We start from the raw sequence: 19,042 nt of genomic DNA, 5'->3' as shown, positions 1-19,042 counted from the left end.
GCGAAACTGATGGTTCGCACGAACCCGAAGTTTATCGAGACAACACGAACTGTCAACGCTCGTGAAACATTGTGAACCATGAGCCGTTATATGAGTCGGTTCGGAGCTGTGAGTGAGTGGTTCGGGGATGCTCTTGCAAAAGAGCCGTCTCGCCCACTCCTAGCTGTTGATGAATTTGCTTGATAAAAATGCTCGTGTTTGAACAGTCTCTCCAGAGTTTTTGTGTTACGTAACGCTGATCTTACCTCCCCCCTCTCCTATGTAACAAATTGTAACACTCAAGAATACCCCCCTCCCCCTTATGAGCATTGGGTTATTTATGGATGCCGCCTTATTAAAATAGATTAGCACATACCATTCAATTCTCGGAAGAAAAAAAACAAACCTTGAGGACCGATAATCTCTGCGCCTTTTCTCGTAATGGATATTTTTGGAATAAAGATTTTGACAAGTGACCGAAATCGCCTTCAGACGGCATTTTGATTTTTAAAGTGGCAACTTCCGGTTTCTGAGAAACAATCTAAGATGGCCTAACAATTAAGTCTCGAATATCAACATACTTAAAGCGTTCCTTCGAGTAAACAAGTGGAATACAGTAAGGTTATTTGTGCGAACCAATGCCTTCTATCGTTATTCATACTATGAATATTTACTTGACAATTGATACTGGCTATTTTGACATTAGAACAGTTATTCAAACAGTTTTTCATTGACAACAAATTATCCCAGCTTTGTACTTTGTTTATTTGATGTTGAAAACCACAATATTTTATGTAAAACTCTACAACAATCATTCAGCTTGGGCGAATGTGATAGCTACTATCAGTTCACCAGATGCGAATCACTGCGCAAATTACTATTACATTAACTTGCCAAACGTCTTTTCGTCATCTCCCCTTTTTTCTATTTATTTACTATAGTATAACTACTACGGGCTGTAGAGTCGGTAAAGCACAGGGGGAAAATGTCTACGTTGACAACATTGACTTGGCGGCAGTCAGTCAGTTAGTTGCTTTATTAGTAAGCTGCAGTCAACGTAAGAAATATCGCACACAATCAAAAAATTGCAATATCTTGCACAAAAACAGCAGTCGCAGCACCATTCGAGTAACCGTTAGAGTTAAATGTCAACAGGTTTCTATTTCTTTACGATCAGTTTTGCTTTTCATAGCTACGGTATACTAAATGACATGGTAGTGCACAAGTATATACAGTCAAAATATAAGGGTAAGCTGAAGCTCCTGTCCCGTCAATGGGAGCAACAACGATAAATTCCATCAATCATATTTTTTCCTGCTTCATGTTGCAAATTAATCAATCGAAACATTAGTAAGAGAACTATACAGTACGGTGCTTGGGAGGGAATGATTGGGATACCCTTTAAATTTTTTATTTCATCCTAGTTACTGTTACAACGCATCTAGTAGCATAATTTGATCTTGCAACAGTTTTCATGTTGTTATCAAATTTCCTGCTCCATTCCAGAATCTTGTATTAAAACAACGATGATGTTACGTTTTACTCCAGCTTCTGCGTTTCTTTGGCTGTTACACTATAATAAACATCAATAATAGCAGGGGCGACCCGTGGCTTTTGAACCTACCTGTTCAACTACAGATTTTGAAAATCGCAGTTTGAGAAAGTAATCACAATCATGTCCGCGTAATCACGCAAGTCATTCTATTTGTTACTGTTTGAAAGTGAAACTAAAAACCAATAAAATATTAGTATAAATTTGCGATTGAAATATATTTTTTGCATGGAGTTTTCGAGTGCAATGCACAGGTTGCACCTATGGACGAGTCGCCCCTGAGTAAAAATATGAAAATTTAAAAGTAAATAAAACCCGAAGTTGAATCCTCATTGCACCAAATTGATCAAGTGTTTTTAACCGTAGACCTACGTTGGGGATTTCGACCCAATTTTTTTGGGAATCGATATTTCCAGAAACGATTATAATATTTGGCTGAAATTTCCTTACTTTGTTGCTTGAACGTCATATTGTAGTTGTATTTTCATGGATATGGCATTCCATAGTTCATTGTGATTTTGTTGTTTACACTCGTAGCTTATTTCAAACGAAGAAAGAAAAAACTTTGTTGAAATGTTGAGTAGAATAAAAAATAATAAATAAAATATGAAGAAATTAGTCGGTTTTCAGAAAAGTCGACTGATAAAGACATTTCAGCTGGTAGTAATAACAAATATGCTTCAAAGTCGCAAAAAAAAAAAATAAAGAATTTGTGAAGTTTCACGGAGGAGACGATTCTAATAAGTGGCCATCCACATACCACGTGGACAGATTTTAAACGATTTTGAACCTTCCCCCCACTCCTCCCCCTTGGACAACTGCTCATATAAATTCTAAGAAAAATGTATGGACCGTGGACATAACAAACCCCCCCCCCCAGGTTGTCCACGTGGTATGTGGATGGCCCCTAATATGTGTTTCTTATATTACATGAATTTCTTCATAGGTTACCATACAAAATATACATGGGTCTAAAAACCCACTAACGTAAGATTAGTCGATTTTTTCAACGTAGGTCTACGGTTGAGAATATTCAAAGATCAGTTTTTATCCAAACCTTTTTTGTTACTATACCTAAATTAATTCAATTGCTATTTGATCCTAGTTATGATGCATTTCATAACAAAATTTGATCTTACAACATTTTTCGTTTAGTCTCGTGTTTCTGTTGCTCTCGGTAACTTATTGTGATGAGAAATAGAAGTCGGATGAGCCAACTACCGAATGAACCTTATAGTTTCGGAAAAAACTACCATTTTACAAAAAGCTAAAATAAATATTCCTGGTCGCTGAATATATACCTGTTCCGTTCGACGAAACGAAGCTAGGAAGTCCAAATCGCGATCAAACAGATCTGGTAGTAAGCATGATTTTTTGCACGCTGGATGCTCATGCTATAACGGTCTAACAGCAAGGTTTGCAATGATGCGAGAGAAAAAAGATAGAAGGGTAGTGACGATGAGAAAGTATATAAAGCTTTTTGAAAGTAAAAATATTTCACAATCAGACTTCGACCGGCATTCGAGAAAAATACGACGGCTGGGCGTTCAATAACTTCAAGAAAAACGGGAGGCAAAGAAGCCTGAGCTAAGCACCTAGTGAATGAAGCGGGTAAGGTAAAATGAAACGTAATAAAATATAAAATTTGCCTAAGACAGTTGATGGAGGGAAAAGTTGGTGCCGCGAAGATGCATGAAAAGAAAACAATGACTTTCAAAATTTAACAAAGATCTCGGATATATACATATACATACAGTTTTGAAGCTATTTCTTTCTTTTTTCCAATGGCTCGAGTATAAGTAATTAAAGTGGGACAAGTCAGCGATGTGTGACCAGCCACCTTCGATCCGTGTCATGGGAAATCGAAGTGACCCATCTAGTGGAGTTCCTTGGTCAGGCGAAATTTGCTCGCATTACTTTTACAGCATCAACAAACTAGCAAACGCAGTTCAACATACTATACTTGGAGCAAAACTCGCTCCAGCTGAATCAAGGTTATCAGCTATTATTCAATATTTGTACACGGCATAAGGCGCGCGTTTGCCGTTGGATGGGCATAGTCTCACCCGAGAAGAATAATAAAAACTGCGACATCCATTTACGGTATGTAGCAAATAGCAGCCGAGCAAGCGAAAGAACCAGAGAACGTTCATCTGTGTCAGGCAGAGCAGACAGAGGAGTAAAGATGAAGAAATATGTACCTTTTCTAGCAAGACTATAATGCAGTCGAGTCACTCAGACATGATGTTGAGGAAACCAAGAACGGAAATAAGCGCAAGCGTGGGAGTTCCAACCGGATTGTGCGTGATCTCGTCTTTGTCACCAAGAAGCATTACGGGGACTATACACTACATATAGTCGTTGCTGTCAAAACCAAGCCGAAACAGAGAAATTAAATCGTCTTTATATATACCACTAACGCCGTTTTATTATCAAATAATGACGGTATTGTAAGCGATAATATCGAATACTCGTAAAATTTTGTTTTAAGATTTGTTTCAAATTATTGTATTATGCTGGTTTAACAAAAATCCAACACATCGTTTGTTTGAGTTCCGAATGGGCGAAAACTGTTAGAGCCAAAGTATTCATGGCAACAACCTTGTAGTTTTTAGGATATCACAGCACTGAAATGAGATTTGTCATGACACAAAAAAAAAAAAATGTTAAAAATATTAAGCAAAGTGTCTAAACTTTTTTTTTAAAATCATGTATTCTTAATCGAGTCTTAATATAACTCATCGTGTGATATGAAAAACAAATGTTAACAAAGCGTGACAGTGAGCCGACCAAAACCGCACACAAGAACTAAATGATAACTTAGTGACGGTACGCTAATGGTCATTGTATGTATGATCACAGTGGCTAATTAATATTTTGAAATAAAAATATTAGAAAAAAAACTATGACAAAGTGCTCACAATTTGTTTTTAGGAAAGGTAGCGAAACATTAAATCCATTTTGTTAATCAATGCCGATGGGTTCTACATAATATAAAGAATCGAAATTATAACGTACACTTATAAAACATTACAGCTATGATTTCTCAGAAGATTTTCAACAAGCCAAATGAACTGAGCAAAAAAGCTAATAGAAAAAAACTTTATGTTTACCCAGACTACAAACTAGATTTGCTCCGTCGAAGGCCGTTAAGCACTGCCCAAGAGAAGGCGAGGCGCACACGAACCAGGTCGCGTAGAACAGTGTATCGAAAAGGGAAAAAATATTTCCACATTTTCGATTTTCTACCGACACACTTGCCACGGTTCTGTGTCTGACGATGTCCTAAATATGCGCGTTTTATACGAATGTATAGAAAAACACGCATTCGAGTATCTCCAGACCAGAAGCAGCCAATATGTAATATCTGTCGATCCCAACGCAGTGACGCTGTCGTTGATCGATTGAAAGTAGTGTGAGAAACGCATATCAAAGCGTTTCATATTCATACAGTGATGTAGAGTTTGAGGCGGTCGTGTAAGGCCGATGTTATACTGAAAACGGAGTGGCACGAAGCACGTCTTTTCTTACGTGAGAAACAATACCAGCAATAGAAAAATACTTCGAAGCGCTTCGCTTCGTTTTCAATATTATATCGGGCTGAGGCGGTTGTGATTTCATTGGTTTTTGGACTAATTTATCAATTGTTGACAAAATTCACGAACAAATTCTTTTTATCATTTTTATCAAATAACATCATTTAGGAAAAAACGCGTTGAAACTCAAAAACTGTTCTTTTTAGAGGTTTACTATTCCATAGGTAGTAAAAATCAAACATATACTCCAATTATATAACACGGTTTTTTTAAAGCAAACTCATTATTTCGTTTTAACAATTTACCTTACCGTCGTATTTGACACACATTTGACATCTTGCTTCTAGACAAATGCAATCTACATAGCATTACATTTGTCAAGAAACAAGATATGTTTTGTGTCATAACAAGCCAGTCGTTGTATGTTCGATTTTATTTTTAAAAGAGACCGTTAGAGACAATAGAATCCGTAGCGCTAGCCCCGCAGTTGTGTTATACGCTAACAGTTGCCTGCGAAGTCTGTGTCGAATAAACAGCAGATAGCACATAGCCCAAGCTTTTATGTGTAACCGTATTCTACCATGTACATTTAAAACGCGATTGCCAACTAGTTATTAATGAATGATTCACTTAAACTAAATAGTCTCTTAATAGATAATTAAAATTTAATGATAAATAGAATCAAATGAACAGGTAGAAAAAAATCTTTTAAGATATACATACAGGTTCCACTTCAAAACGTAGCATTGGGACGAGAAACAAGCTGAAAAACCTGTAATGAAAATTTTACTACCCTACAGACAACTTTTACGGGGCTACTTCTACGCAGATAAGGCAAATTTCCCCAAAGTCTTTTTCACGCGCTATGTTTTTCAATGATTTTTCATGTTTAAATTGTTTATTCAGAGTGTCGGTTGAGTTCCTTTGTTCCAATTGTAAATATTCACTGAGTTGACCTGACTTTTTTTCTTACTTCCATCTTCATTTGCAGGTCAAATGAACCTGCTCTTGATGCCTTTTCGAAAGTATTTAGTAAACATGCATTGAAAACGTTCTTACGGAAACTCTTACGAAAAATGTTGTTCTAGGATAAGGTGCGCTCAAGTTTTGTTGCATGTCGTTTGATTCGACTTTTCAAAGATATCAACTTCGACGCCATCTGCAGAACACGGGTGTTAATTTTTACATGTTTTTTTGTAATAACGATTTTTTAATGTACATATACTTATTAACTATAAACGATTATGTGTACTGTTTTTGTTAATATAGAAAATAGTTAATCCTGAAATTTATTCATTCATTCAGGTGGCATTTTTCCTTAACGGATTCGAGTTTTAGTAGAATCATAGTAGAGCATAGGTTTTTTCCTGGGTCTCCTTGTTTCACGCTGAATTCAGATGGTCTCTCATTATAGTGTAGCAGAGCAGAAAGCTTCATACATATAAATGATACATTTTTTAAATTTTCATTTTCAGTAGTAAATGTGGGGTTTACGATAGAAAAATAAACTAACTGGAGAAATAGGACCTTAGAAATTTCGAAAAATATAGTCAAGCGGTTGGGACACGAACCGACAACTTCTAATCTCTGGTCAGATGCGTTGCCGTTACACCACCGCAGAACGTGTTCCTACCTGCTGGACTATATTTTTAGAAATTTCTCATATAAAGTACGAAATACAACAAACAACCGTGCAACATCACAATAAATCAAGCACTGGTCACAATGCTAGGTAAGTACAGGTTTAAAAAGATACTTTTGGTAAAATATGAATATATTGCCATATACATACTGGCTTAGCAGACTATGTATCCATTCAGCCACCGGGCTTGACTGTAACATACAAAAACACGTATGCATTAGAGAAACATTGAATATATATATATATATATATATATATATATATATATATATATATATATATATATATATATATATATATATATATATATATATATATATATATATATATATATATATATATATATATATATATATATAACAAACACGTATGCATTAGAGAAACATTGAATATATATGTATATATATATATATATATATATATATATATATATATATATATATATATATATATATATATATATATATATATATATATATATATATATATATATATATATATATATTCCAATTTATGTTTGTAACCAGTCATAGTGGTCTAATAAGTACCGTACACGAACTTCTACAGAATGATAAATATCATATTGCATTAGAGAAACATTGAATATATTTATATATATATATATATATATATATATATATATATATATATATATATATATATATATATATATATATATATATATATATATATATATATATATATATATATATTCCAATTTATGTTTGTAACCAGTCATAGTGGTCTAATAAGTACCGTACACGAACTTCTACAGAATGATAAATATCATATTTTGTTGCTGAGAAATCTTTCAATAACTGATATCATACATACTGCCTTCAAAAAGTAGCGAGTTGTTTACGACGCCGTTTTGTCCATTCAACATAGTTTTATTCAACAACCAGCGAGCATTGCATGCAAACAGACAACTTTATTTCATATTATATATGTATACCCTTCAATCTAAAAATCGTAATATTCACTACTCTTTATATTGGATTAAACTTCCAAAAATCCACTCATTTTCAGGCCAGCTCTCGCATCCGTTAGTTCATTCGAACGGTCGATGACGAGAACGACATTGACTCTGACTCCTACTGCCGCTTCGCTAGATGATGGTGACGTATGGTTTCGTTTCAACATAAATAACCAAATCGAGGCGAACAGGGGAGAAAACAGAGCAAGATGCTGAATGTATGCTCACCATGCAACAAACTGCGACTGCGATGCTGCATGGACGAGAATAGAACAGCTTATAACGATTTAATGTTTGAGGGGTTTATTCCATAGCGCTATCACCCAACAATGCAACGTCAGCTCATGGCACAATAAAAAACGATATCGAGAGCTAAAGTGTATGCAATGATCTGCGGATACATGCAAAGTATTGATTCTTCAAAAGTAATTGTGGACACATGTCTTATTAACGCTACTAAAGGCGACACTTACGGTTCAATAGATCGAGTAAAGAACCACCACAAAAAGATGGGAAATTGAAAACAAATAACTCACTTGTTTCCTACTCAGGATAAATAGTAAGCTGGGAGTCCATTCAAACTTAGTTATGTTCTCCTTTAGTGCCTTCATTCTATCTAAAAACAAAACGATATTTGTTTGTTATTTGTCACTTTCGGCATGTTTGGGACTTGTTCGAATAAAGTGAAAATATTTTTTCGCTTCTCAAGAATTTACCCCTCTTCGACACAGAAATAATTTCTGATTACGCCACTGCATCATACAAGCAAATACTATAGGTAAGTTTTTGATAGTAAAATTTACAAAAAAAAATCTAGTGGGAGGTTTGACTTTGTGACGAAATGCTGCGATGGGAGAGCTACGTCATTTATGGATGTTCCCTTACAGGATGTCGTAGTGCTAGCAAAGAACGTTTACAGTTTTACCAAGCAGCAACACGACGCGGTTTGTTTCATTCTGCACAAATAAATCGTATAAAGAACAGCTTACGCACATAACTTTACTAATAACGTGAACGTGACGAATAGTTCCTCTGCATTTCATGAAAAAAGGAATCTTGATGATGAACTTTTCAAGAATGTTTTCTGGGAAGGTCTAGTGCTGCCTAGCGCAATAAGGGGCTGTCCACATTCCACGTGGACAACTTGAGGGGGTGGGGTAGGGGGGAGATATCTATGTGGACACGATGTTTTCCAAAAAAAAAAATGGAACTCTGCCAAAAAAATATTGGCCTGTCGTTAAAATTTTAAAGCTGGTTAGCTATATGTGTGATAAATTTGGCTTCTGAAATATATTTCTTTTTAGATCATTTCGATCATTCTTTCGTTAGCTGAGCTTTTTGGGGCACTTTAAACTAAGCTCAGTTTGGAATAAGTTTTTTCTTTAGTCTCGTTAAATTTGGAATACTTTTCCTCTCCCTTCTCTGTTTCTTCCTTACTTGCGAAACATTTTACAGCCCTTTTTGGTTAATTTATGATTATATTTTATTCTAATCTTTTCTGTTTAAATAAAGCGTCATAAACCATTCTTTCCATTGTTGGATTTTTTCAATCAACTACTTTTGAACTAAAATCAGTGGGTAATAAAAAGAAAAAACAACAATATCGCACGCTAGCTTGTAGGGCTAATAGCGGCCTCGATCAACTAGTTGAGAGAATTCGTTATCCATATCGTTTTTGGCAAATTTTGCGTGTTTTAGGATAAGTACATCCGTGCATCAGTGCTGAGTCGAAAAAAATTCCAGCTCGAATCGATCCTCGATTGGGTCGTGGAAAAATAAAATAAGAAAAATTTAAACTTTACCAGAAAAGAAGGCGGCTTTAGTGCCACGGTTTTCTTGATAGGTATATTTTCGGCAAAGGTGTATTTGCCGTTTAAAAAATTTTTGCCAAAGACACTATACCGATTAAAAAAACCGTCCTAGCTCACAAAAATATTTTTATCATTAATGGGCACTCGACACAGGTAATTTGAATTATATGTCAGCTTAAAGTTCTTTGTGCTAACGTGTATTTTTCTTTGGGAGTATATCCTGAGCCGAGTGTATATGAATGATAAAAATATTTCTTTGGTCCGTATAGTGTCTTCGGCAAAGTTGTAAACAAAAATTTTGTCCTTCAAAAAATAAATACACTGCATATATTCATATGTATCACCAATTCGCCGATTTTAGTGGATGCTGGTCTAACAAGTCAGTCGTCATATGTTCGAATCTCGGCTGGTTGAGACCGTTAGAGTTAATAGGATTGTTCCACTAGTCCGTGTCGAATCAACAAAAGTTAAAAGTTCGAAACACAATGTAGCATCTAGATTTTGCTTTGATGGTGAAGTTGCACTGTTGGAATACGAAGAATGTTCGAAGTGAAAAAGAAATGCTAATCTATCTGGCCGAACTTTTAAACGAGGATTGAAGTGTTTGAGGTAACCTGCTATGACCAATAATAAAATTCGCGCGAGAAAGGTCAGACCACATCACTAGGCCAATTAGTTCGAGTTTTTATCTATTGAAAAGTCTGACGAAGCCGAGTGAAATGCGCAATTCTGTTTGGTTAGTGATAAAGGCATAGGTACAGAAAAGTATGCATGGGCTGAGGTAATCAATTAGACTGACGCATGTCTTTCAGCTAATGCAATGAAGTAATCAAACACGTTGCGCGATAACAACTATTCGAATTGCTCCATATATCCTAAAACAGTCGAAACCTAAATAGCTGATTTGTCATTGAAGTGAAATGCAGCGACGTCTTTAATGTTTTTAATCATTAATCATTATATATATATATATATATATATATATATATATATATAATATAATATATATATATATATATATATATATATATATATATATATATATATATATATATATATATATATATATATATATATATATATATATATATATATATATATATATATATATATATATATATATATATATATATATATATATATATATATATATATATATATATATATATATATATATATATATATATATATATATATATATATATATATATATATATATATATATATATATATATATATATATATATATATATATATATATATATATATATATATATATATATATATATATATATATATATATATATATATATATATATATATATATATATATATATATATGGCGTTAGCTCTAGCCCTACGATTACATGATAAACTAAAACCCAAATTAATTCACCTAGCAGTGGGACCCAGCCTTTTTCATTCGAACTTATTATTTGTTAAAATAGAACTACACGAACATTTTAATTTTCAGAAAAAAAATACACCTTGATAATATTGGCTGGATTTGTTTTTCACTCTAAACAACAAATTTTACCCACTAACAACATCTGAACACATACATACACAAACGCCACAGGCACACATATACTCACAAATAGCAATTATTTGGCAAAAAGTGTATATGCATGATTTTTGATATTTTTTCACAATTCAACATGATTTTTCAAAATTTGGTTAATATTTGATCATTTGCTTGTATTCGAAGGATATTTTGCTAATTTTCTGACATTAAGCTTTGCCTTCCGTCCATATAACATGAAAATGAGGAAAACAATGAGCAATAATTTCACACATAAATGCCATAACATGAACACATGAACACATACATACACAAACGCACACAGGCACACATATACTCACAAATGGCAATTATTTGGCAAAAAGTGTATATTCATGATTTTTGATATTTTTTCACAATTCAACACAATTTTTCAAAATTTGGTTAATATTCGATCATTTGCTTGTCGAAGGAAATTTTTCTAATTTTCTGACATTAAGCTTTGCCTTCCGTCCATATAACATGAACATGAGGAAAACAATGAGCAAGAATTTTACACATACATGCCATAACATAATATAAACGTACAGAAAATGATTAACTAATCGAGCGTCGTGGAATGTTTTATACACAATCCATTGAGTTCAGCTAAAAACCGCTTTTATAGTGATTGCTATACCTTTCTAGAATCGGGTAATTGGGTAAATGTTTGAAAATGCATGCAAATCTTACCAGGCCGAGAAGGTGCGAACTTTACTAACCGAGCATGTGCCAGACAGAGGGATAATGCCATCTCTGTTTGGATATAAAGTTCTTGTTTGATTTCCAGTATAAAAAATAATTTATTTATTCTCTTGAAGAAAATCCTGTAATGATAATGTCTACAGCAACTGATTTTTTTTTTGTATGAGCTGACTACTAAAATGCCACCTTCTATTCTACAAGTTCCGCATTTATAAGTAGTAAGTACTCCACTGCCGGGGTAAACAAGTTTCGTGTTACACGCGACATTTCGCGCAATGTCATTCGATGCGACCTCGGCGGCGCAGTAGCAGTAACAGCTTAGGCAAAAGAGAAACCGATGGGTACGCAATAAGAAACGATGACGATTATGTCCAGTTTCAGAGACGTCTGAGCTGTGATAGCACCACCAGCGTGACATTGTGTAAGATTATTGAGAATATATGAGATCCTCGTCAACAAATCAAACAAGCAGAGGTTGTTGATGACATTAATCATGCTCGCCCAGATGCCATGAGATTAGATGCAATTTTCTGCGATCAAAGTAACGAGTGACAACTGAAAATTTGGATTTTTTGTCTACTGCTGTCAAAAAGAGGTGAATGAACTTATTTTGAAAGGATTTATTTCTCATGAAGATACATTGATTATGAACGAAAAAAATGAACATTTGAGAAAGGTTGGTAACCGGCCTTCCGACCAGGATTTCTTATTATGTTGGAACAAAAGCGTTGTACGGTCTGCACGTCGACTTTTCGAATGCATCTCTTGATTCTACCAATAAATCGTTTGCAGTTCATCGATCCCTAGTTATTTTTGAAATAGGTTCGTTGGGTTGCATATCTAGGGTACAAATAGAGTCGTGGTTGTTCAGGAACGTTTGTGTTTTGTTGACGTAATGTGCTGACATTTTAGCTGGCTTAAACACATACCTTTCATCGATATGGTATTTTGGGATAAATGGAAAAAATAAAATTTTGTTCAAACATCTGTTCTGGTATACATCTTGATTGATAGTCAAACCACTAGACTTGAACCATGATTTAGACAAGAAGGAAAAAGTCATTTTCTGTCCACTACTCTAGTCGATCTTCCACTACCTACCTGGTGGATTATTGTTGAAGTTTGTAGAAGACTATACACAGTCTAAGCCGAAAGATTTTTGCTTTCAAAATGGTTTACCGTGAACTTTTTGCCAAAATTGTCATGAAACATTGTAAACAAAAAGGAAAGTAGAAAGTACTCAACTTAGTTGTATCCAGGTCTTGCATTTTTTTTTCAAATATTCCAGCTTCTTTACTGCATCCAGAACAAATATTATTTATTTGACTGACATAAAAAACGTTTGAATAGTTTACACGGAAATTCAATAGTTCATCATACCCGGATATGACGTCTTGTTTGTTGTTCTCCCATAAAGGTTTTGGAGTATGGTTGAACATCCGATCTTCAAACTGCTGAATCACCATCAACTAGAAATTGATAGTTTGTTTACTCTTCCTCTATCTACCATTGTATTTACTTCAACTTTATTCCCGATTCGTCACTTTCATTTGTTTGATGTAACTAGGCTGACCAGATTTTCTCAGAATAAAAACGGGACAAATGAGTTCGAAAAACGGGACACATGATAAAATTGATTTTTGAAAAATTTTACCAACTAAAGCCTGCAAACAATTATTAATTGCTTTGATGAACCTACCCGATTCTGTACGATACTAAGCGTTGATGAAATTTAGCGTAGAAGAGTGTGATTTTTTGCAATGAGTTCCTAAAATTTGTCACATAGATGACGAGAATTTTTACATGTTTATTATTAAACTTTTAGTACATTCTATATTTCTACAATGCAAAAGCTTGGTGGCAACAATAAATCTAGGGAAACATTTCAAAAGGTCCTATCTGCTTTCATCGTTTTTTCGGAGCGTCTTTTGATTTGAGTAATGGTTCAGCTTTAGTAACTCTCCCAAGTGTGATTCTCGTTCAGAAGGCAAGAGTGATCCCTCCGCCATCAACTTGTGTAAATAACGTGTCATAAAAGGTGTTTAATAAGTTGTGGTGATTGAATGAAAGTGATCGATTAAAGCAGATAGGACCTTTTGAAATGTTTCTCTAGAAATTATAATTCAGGAAACAAGACCACGTGGTCATTTCGTTAACCCCAGCACCCGCGTTCGTGGTCTTTTGACAGCAGAAACGCATTTAGAGGTTATTTTCATTTATTCATTTCCAGAGGGTCGGTTGAATTTTTAAAACAAAATCACCAAATATTCACTGATAGCATCTAACTTTTTTTACTTTTTCTTAATTTTCATCTTGGTTCGACAATGAAACCACCTTGTGTTTTTTTCCTTTTCGAAAGTGTTTAGGCGACATCCATAAATTACGTAACGCAAAAAAAAAACAATTTTTGGACCCCCATTCTCCCATATGTAACGAAACGTAACGCCATCGCCAACACTCCCATAAAAATTACGTAACGTTGTAGAATTTGCTTAACAAAAATGCTCGCTTTTGAAAAGTCTCTCCAGAGTTTTTTTGTTATGTAACGCTGATCTTACCTCTCCCCCTCCCCTATGTAACAAATAGTAACGCTCAAGGATACTCCCCCTCCCATATGAGCGTTACGTAATTTATGGATGCCGCCTTAGCAGACTTGACGTCTGTATATTCAGATTCGAAACACAGGCGGCCGTATCACACTGATTCGGGATACTACGCGGTATTTAAGGCAGAGTTCACAATTTACGTGACTATATGTCCTTCACGTAAAAACTGAGCCTAGTGTAATCAGTGTCTTGTTTGGCTGGTTTTTCGTGCAAACTCATTTTATCTAAAATGAATACTCTGAAAACACTCTACAAACGACTCTTATACATATTAATATCGACAACATTCAATATAAGAACTGTCTTCATCTATAACATATATTTTGTTGTAAAATCTACCTGCCGTTTGTTCTTTTACTTCATACCGCTACCAAACTGCCACCTTGCCTCTTTCTATCAGCTGTCCAAAGAAGCTCGCACGCGAGAGCTTCAGAAAGACCACCTGTCGCCCACACTCGGTGACTAAACTAAACGTTGTTCCTATTTAAACTCAATAGCAGGTAAATAACAGGTTCTCCACATCCCTGAACATAACTTAGAAATTATAGTTTATCTTCTTGGTAATCCTTTTGAATAAATCGCACCTTTATGAGATGAACCATTTTATATAATTTTTTTTTCAATTCACTAAAAATATTAGTCTCTCAAAAACTGTGAGGTTCTGTTTCGTATGTACGTTGTACAAGTCTACATTGGTGAAACATCGTATCGTACCCCAATACTGAAAACAAAATTTTCGCACTGAATCTCAGATACGCGGTTTACGAATTCACGAATCTTACAAAAAAAACTTTCTGTTGGTGGCATTGCTTATCCGCACGATCACAGTTTATTCTCGTTTTTCTGCGCTATTAAATCTTCACTCCGTTTGAATTCGACTTTTCCAAAATTTTCGAATTCATTTTTTTAACAACTGAACATGCTTATTTTTCACTTTTGTTTTTTATGTACTTTTTTACGCATAACTAAGATTATTTTAAATTGTGATTTAATTATTTTATTATTTGCACATACCTACATCTTCCACGGTAAAACTCCGACTACTTGGTTGGTTGTAAAATTCACTAATTGACAATTTTTTATTTTCACTTGTTCGACTAAATATATATGTTTATTTTTTATTGTTTAATTGATTGATTTTACTTATATATCGAAAAAACTTTTTGCGTGAAAACAACTTTTGTCGAATTTTTCAAACAAATCACAGCAGGATAAACTTTTGATGGAATTTGTGAACCACTCTCCAACTTACTATATGTTGATGCTGCTTTCCCAAATTTCGGTACAAAATGCACAAATGCGGAACTATTAGTTGTGGCGTACTGTATTTTCAGTGCAATTCAGCAAGGCTCACTCATCGCACTTTATCATCCACTATTTACTTGTTTATTATTTTCATCTTTCTCTATTTAGCCCCGAAACATTAGAACTTTTTTTTCACACACCATTCACTATTTTTTACTTCCCTTCTTATTTTTATTAGAGTGAGCAAAGCATCCGATTACACCGTTTTAAACACAACTCATTCAGAACAGTTGTTTGGAAATGGAACAAACAGATGCAGCTTCTGCCCTACCCAACTTAATTTTCAAAATTCCTTGCATCCTTTTTCAGCTCTCACTGCTTCCACTGTTTGCGCTCGTTGTACACACCATCAGAGGTTTTTCTCGCTGGTTCACCAGATAAGTTCTGGTTGCCCACAAGAAGTATTTCCCCAATTGGAACTATCACTCGTTACTTCTAGAGTTTCTCTCAAAGGTCACACGTTAAGACAGAGGTAAACGATAGACTAAACAGACCGTCTGATATTTGCCTCATTCACAGCAACGAGACGACACTACATAGTACATTTAACAGTCAGAAATAATACCAGTATCAAGAGACGCTTCGGTTTCGGATTGGCGTCGGTTTTGGTTCGGATTGAGTGAGTAACCGTACTCAGCTCAGATGGGAAAGAGTTCCACGAACGCACACATGGTCAGAGTCGGTGTGTGTAAAGCAACGGCAAGGCTGCCGTGCGAACAGAAAGTAAATGCAAAAATATTCTGGAAAATACTCTATTGCTGAGCGACAACACTACGGGAGAGTAAGCGTTCGTGCGATGTGATAAATTGAGAGAAATGAAAATTAACTTATACGTGCATCAACACAGCGACTAAAAGAAAAAAATGCGAATACTGTTCGTAATGTTTTTTGTAAAAACGCGTTGGGTTCTTTTGGAATATTGATTGCAACAGAAATATATCATAATTTATCAGCGGTAAACAAAAAACCTTTACCCTAGAATCAAACAGCAAGAACGAAATCATCAGGAGATTTTTTGATATTTCCCGAAATGGTACAGAAGTGAATGTTCATCAACATCTCATTTGTTCAATTATCATGTTACTACTGTAGCAGTAGAAAGGTATGTCTCGTGGTGAACGAATACCCCCTATTTTTATTGAAATTGTTCCAATTGAAATAAATCAATGACATTGCTAAACAACCATTATGGTGGAAGGTTTGGGAACGTAGCGAGGTCGGATGTTCTACCCGCGAGATTTTTGCAGCAAAATATCTTTCACGAAAATAAATTATAACCACTAATATCAGAGCTGTAGGTTCGCTCATTAATTAATCAAATCGATACAAATGTCTCATATAGTGGTAATGCAATAAAATTTTGCAATGTCATTTTTTAGTTTTATCATATCGAGAAAGGGTGAAAAATTTTGCGGCTCTGTAAGGTGTAGCCTCTGTAGCTAGATGGTACTGAATCGAATCTACAAAATCGACATGTCGAGAGACTATAGATTACAGAACATATATTATTCTTTAATTTTTTCATATATCATTTTGATACTTTGCGTCAAGCTTTTCATGCTTTACGCTCGTTTGGGTGTGAGCTTTCTGGAAAGTGAGCAGCTTGGCAACTTTCTAGTCGAAAGTCTTTGTAGTCAAGCCCAAGCCAACATGGCAAAATTTCATTGCTGTTATACGAGACACTCACGTCTTTTCAACTAAAATGGGTGACTGGTCGATATACAGAAATGGAGATGGTGAGCGTCTTGGCAACTCTGTAGTGTAGAGTCTGTATATGTTGGATTATTTTGAAGAATTTTTTTTTTATATTCGAATGTCGCATCAGCTCAACAAACTTCAGAAATATTTCACATCTTATCATCAGGAAGAAAATGCAATATGGGCTGTTTCACAGAAACTAGAAGTCGCAATTTTGGATTTCAAAATGTCGTATGGAGTTCCACTTTCGGAAATATTAGAATTGTTGGCCAAATACCACTTTGGACTATTTCCGTAAAACCGGAAGCCACCGTTTTGGGAATGACTTCGGGCCTCTGGACATCATTCTGTTTCTGAAGTTACTAATATTGGATACACATTTTTCTATAGAACGATTTGAAATGATGGTGATTACTGTACAACCTCAGAAACGAAGGGAATAATATCAATAAGATCCAGCGTTACGGAATTACATTTTTATATTGTAGATCGTACGCGTTGGTGTGGACGTCACGCTCAAACGGAGAGTTACTGTAGACTCATAGTGAGGCTTTCTACATGGAGACAAGACAAGGCGCTCACATTATGGCAACTGTTCCATAAAAACAGGCGAGCTGTATGACTTTGCATTGCTGTTATTCGTTCTGGTATGACAGTACCCTTAACGCCTTCCCTCTCGATGTATAGCCTCCCTAATAGGTTATATATGGAACTCTCCATTTTGGCTAGCGAACCTATACATTAGAGAAATGACAAGACACTCACCGTTAAGGCAACTGTCAACATCAAAACGGATAACAGCATTGCAAATTTATACAGATCGCCCGTTTTGATGTTGACAGTTGCCTGAACGGTGAGTGTCTTGTCATTTCTCTAATGTATAGGTTCGCTAATTTTGGCGCAGTAACGTTTTGTCAACTCTCTAGTGTATGATCGCTGTAATCGTCGATGTACGCATTGTAGGTGTTAGGCGAAAACGTTTGAAATAAACATTTTCGATTTGAGAATTCAGATTGATACTTTAAATGTAAATTTCTTTAATGATTCCTTAGTGATTCACGATTAGGGCGCAACATGCGAAATGTGAACATTGGGAAATATTACTTTGAACATTTTCAAGTACGTTTTGAAATCGCAAGTGAATAAAATTGTCTTTAATGCGAAAAATCAACATAAAATGAACCTATCTTCTTGTTTCTCAGCAATACTGCATAAAATTTGTTCACAAATGAGCTTTAAAACATTTGTACAATGAGATTCGTCCACCTCTATTTCGGCTTGTTTTCATTTTTTGTTTTACCTGTTTAAGGGGTCAGAAAACCGGAAAATTTTTTATTACATTATCTTTAAATACAACATCTTGAGAACATTTCCACAAATTTTCATAAAGATCTGAGCAATAGGAAGAAAGTTAGAGTGATTTGAAACGTGCCTCGCCACGGCCGCATAAGCTAAAGTTGAAACTTTACACGCGATTATCTCGGAATAGTTTTTTTCCGGAAAATGACTTTGCCGTGATCCTGATTGCGGGAAAACTACTGAACCGATTTCCTTCATCTTTTTTTTTAAATTTTCGTTATTAAATTCGCCGGTCCTTGAACGATCGCTTTTTAAAACATACAGTTACATTTTGCCGCAAAAATTTTTTTAATGCAATTTTTTGCGTTCAAAACGTGCATTTTTGGGAAAAAC

At 34.9% G+C, this 19,042-nt stretch overlaps 1 protein-coding gene across 5 annotated transcripts in view; it reads right to left on the bottom strand.

Moving 5' to 3' along the window:
• The window catches only part of LOC129721488 (zinc finger MIZ domain-containing protein 1), an 82,445-nt gene extending 66,287 nt beyond the window's left edge, over positions 1-16,158 (bottom strand). The window contains exons 1-2 of one of the 5 annotated variants that reach the window (XM_055674130.1): positions 15,600-16,158; positions 15,362-15,489 (exon numbers count right to left, since the gene is read on the bottom strand). Coding sequence is in view for 1 of the 5 variants with exons in the window: in XM_055674126.1 (XP_055530101.1) it covers positions 6,860-6,900; positions 8,222-8,296 (116 nt within the window). In the remaining 4 variants the exon portion in view is untranslated. The other 4 variants (XM_055674129.1, XM_055674126.1, XM_055674132.1 and 1 more) reach the window with 4 other exon arrangements.
• Between the last annotated feature and the right edge of the window lie 2,884 nt (positions 16,159-19,042).

This window comes from Wyeomyia smithii, chromosome 2 (genome assembly GCF_029784165.1).
Source record: "Wyeomyia smithii strain HCP4-BCI-WySm-NY-G18 chromosome 2, ASM2978416v1, whole genome shotgun sequence".
Classification (NCBI taxonomy): domain Eukaryota; kingdom Metazoa; phylum Arthropoda; class Insecta; order Diptera; family Culicidae; genus Wyeomyia; species Wyeomyia smithii.
The sequence above is the reverse complement of the archived record's forward strand: the minus strand, read 5'-3'. Positions and strand labels throughout refer to the sequence as shown.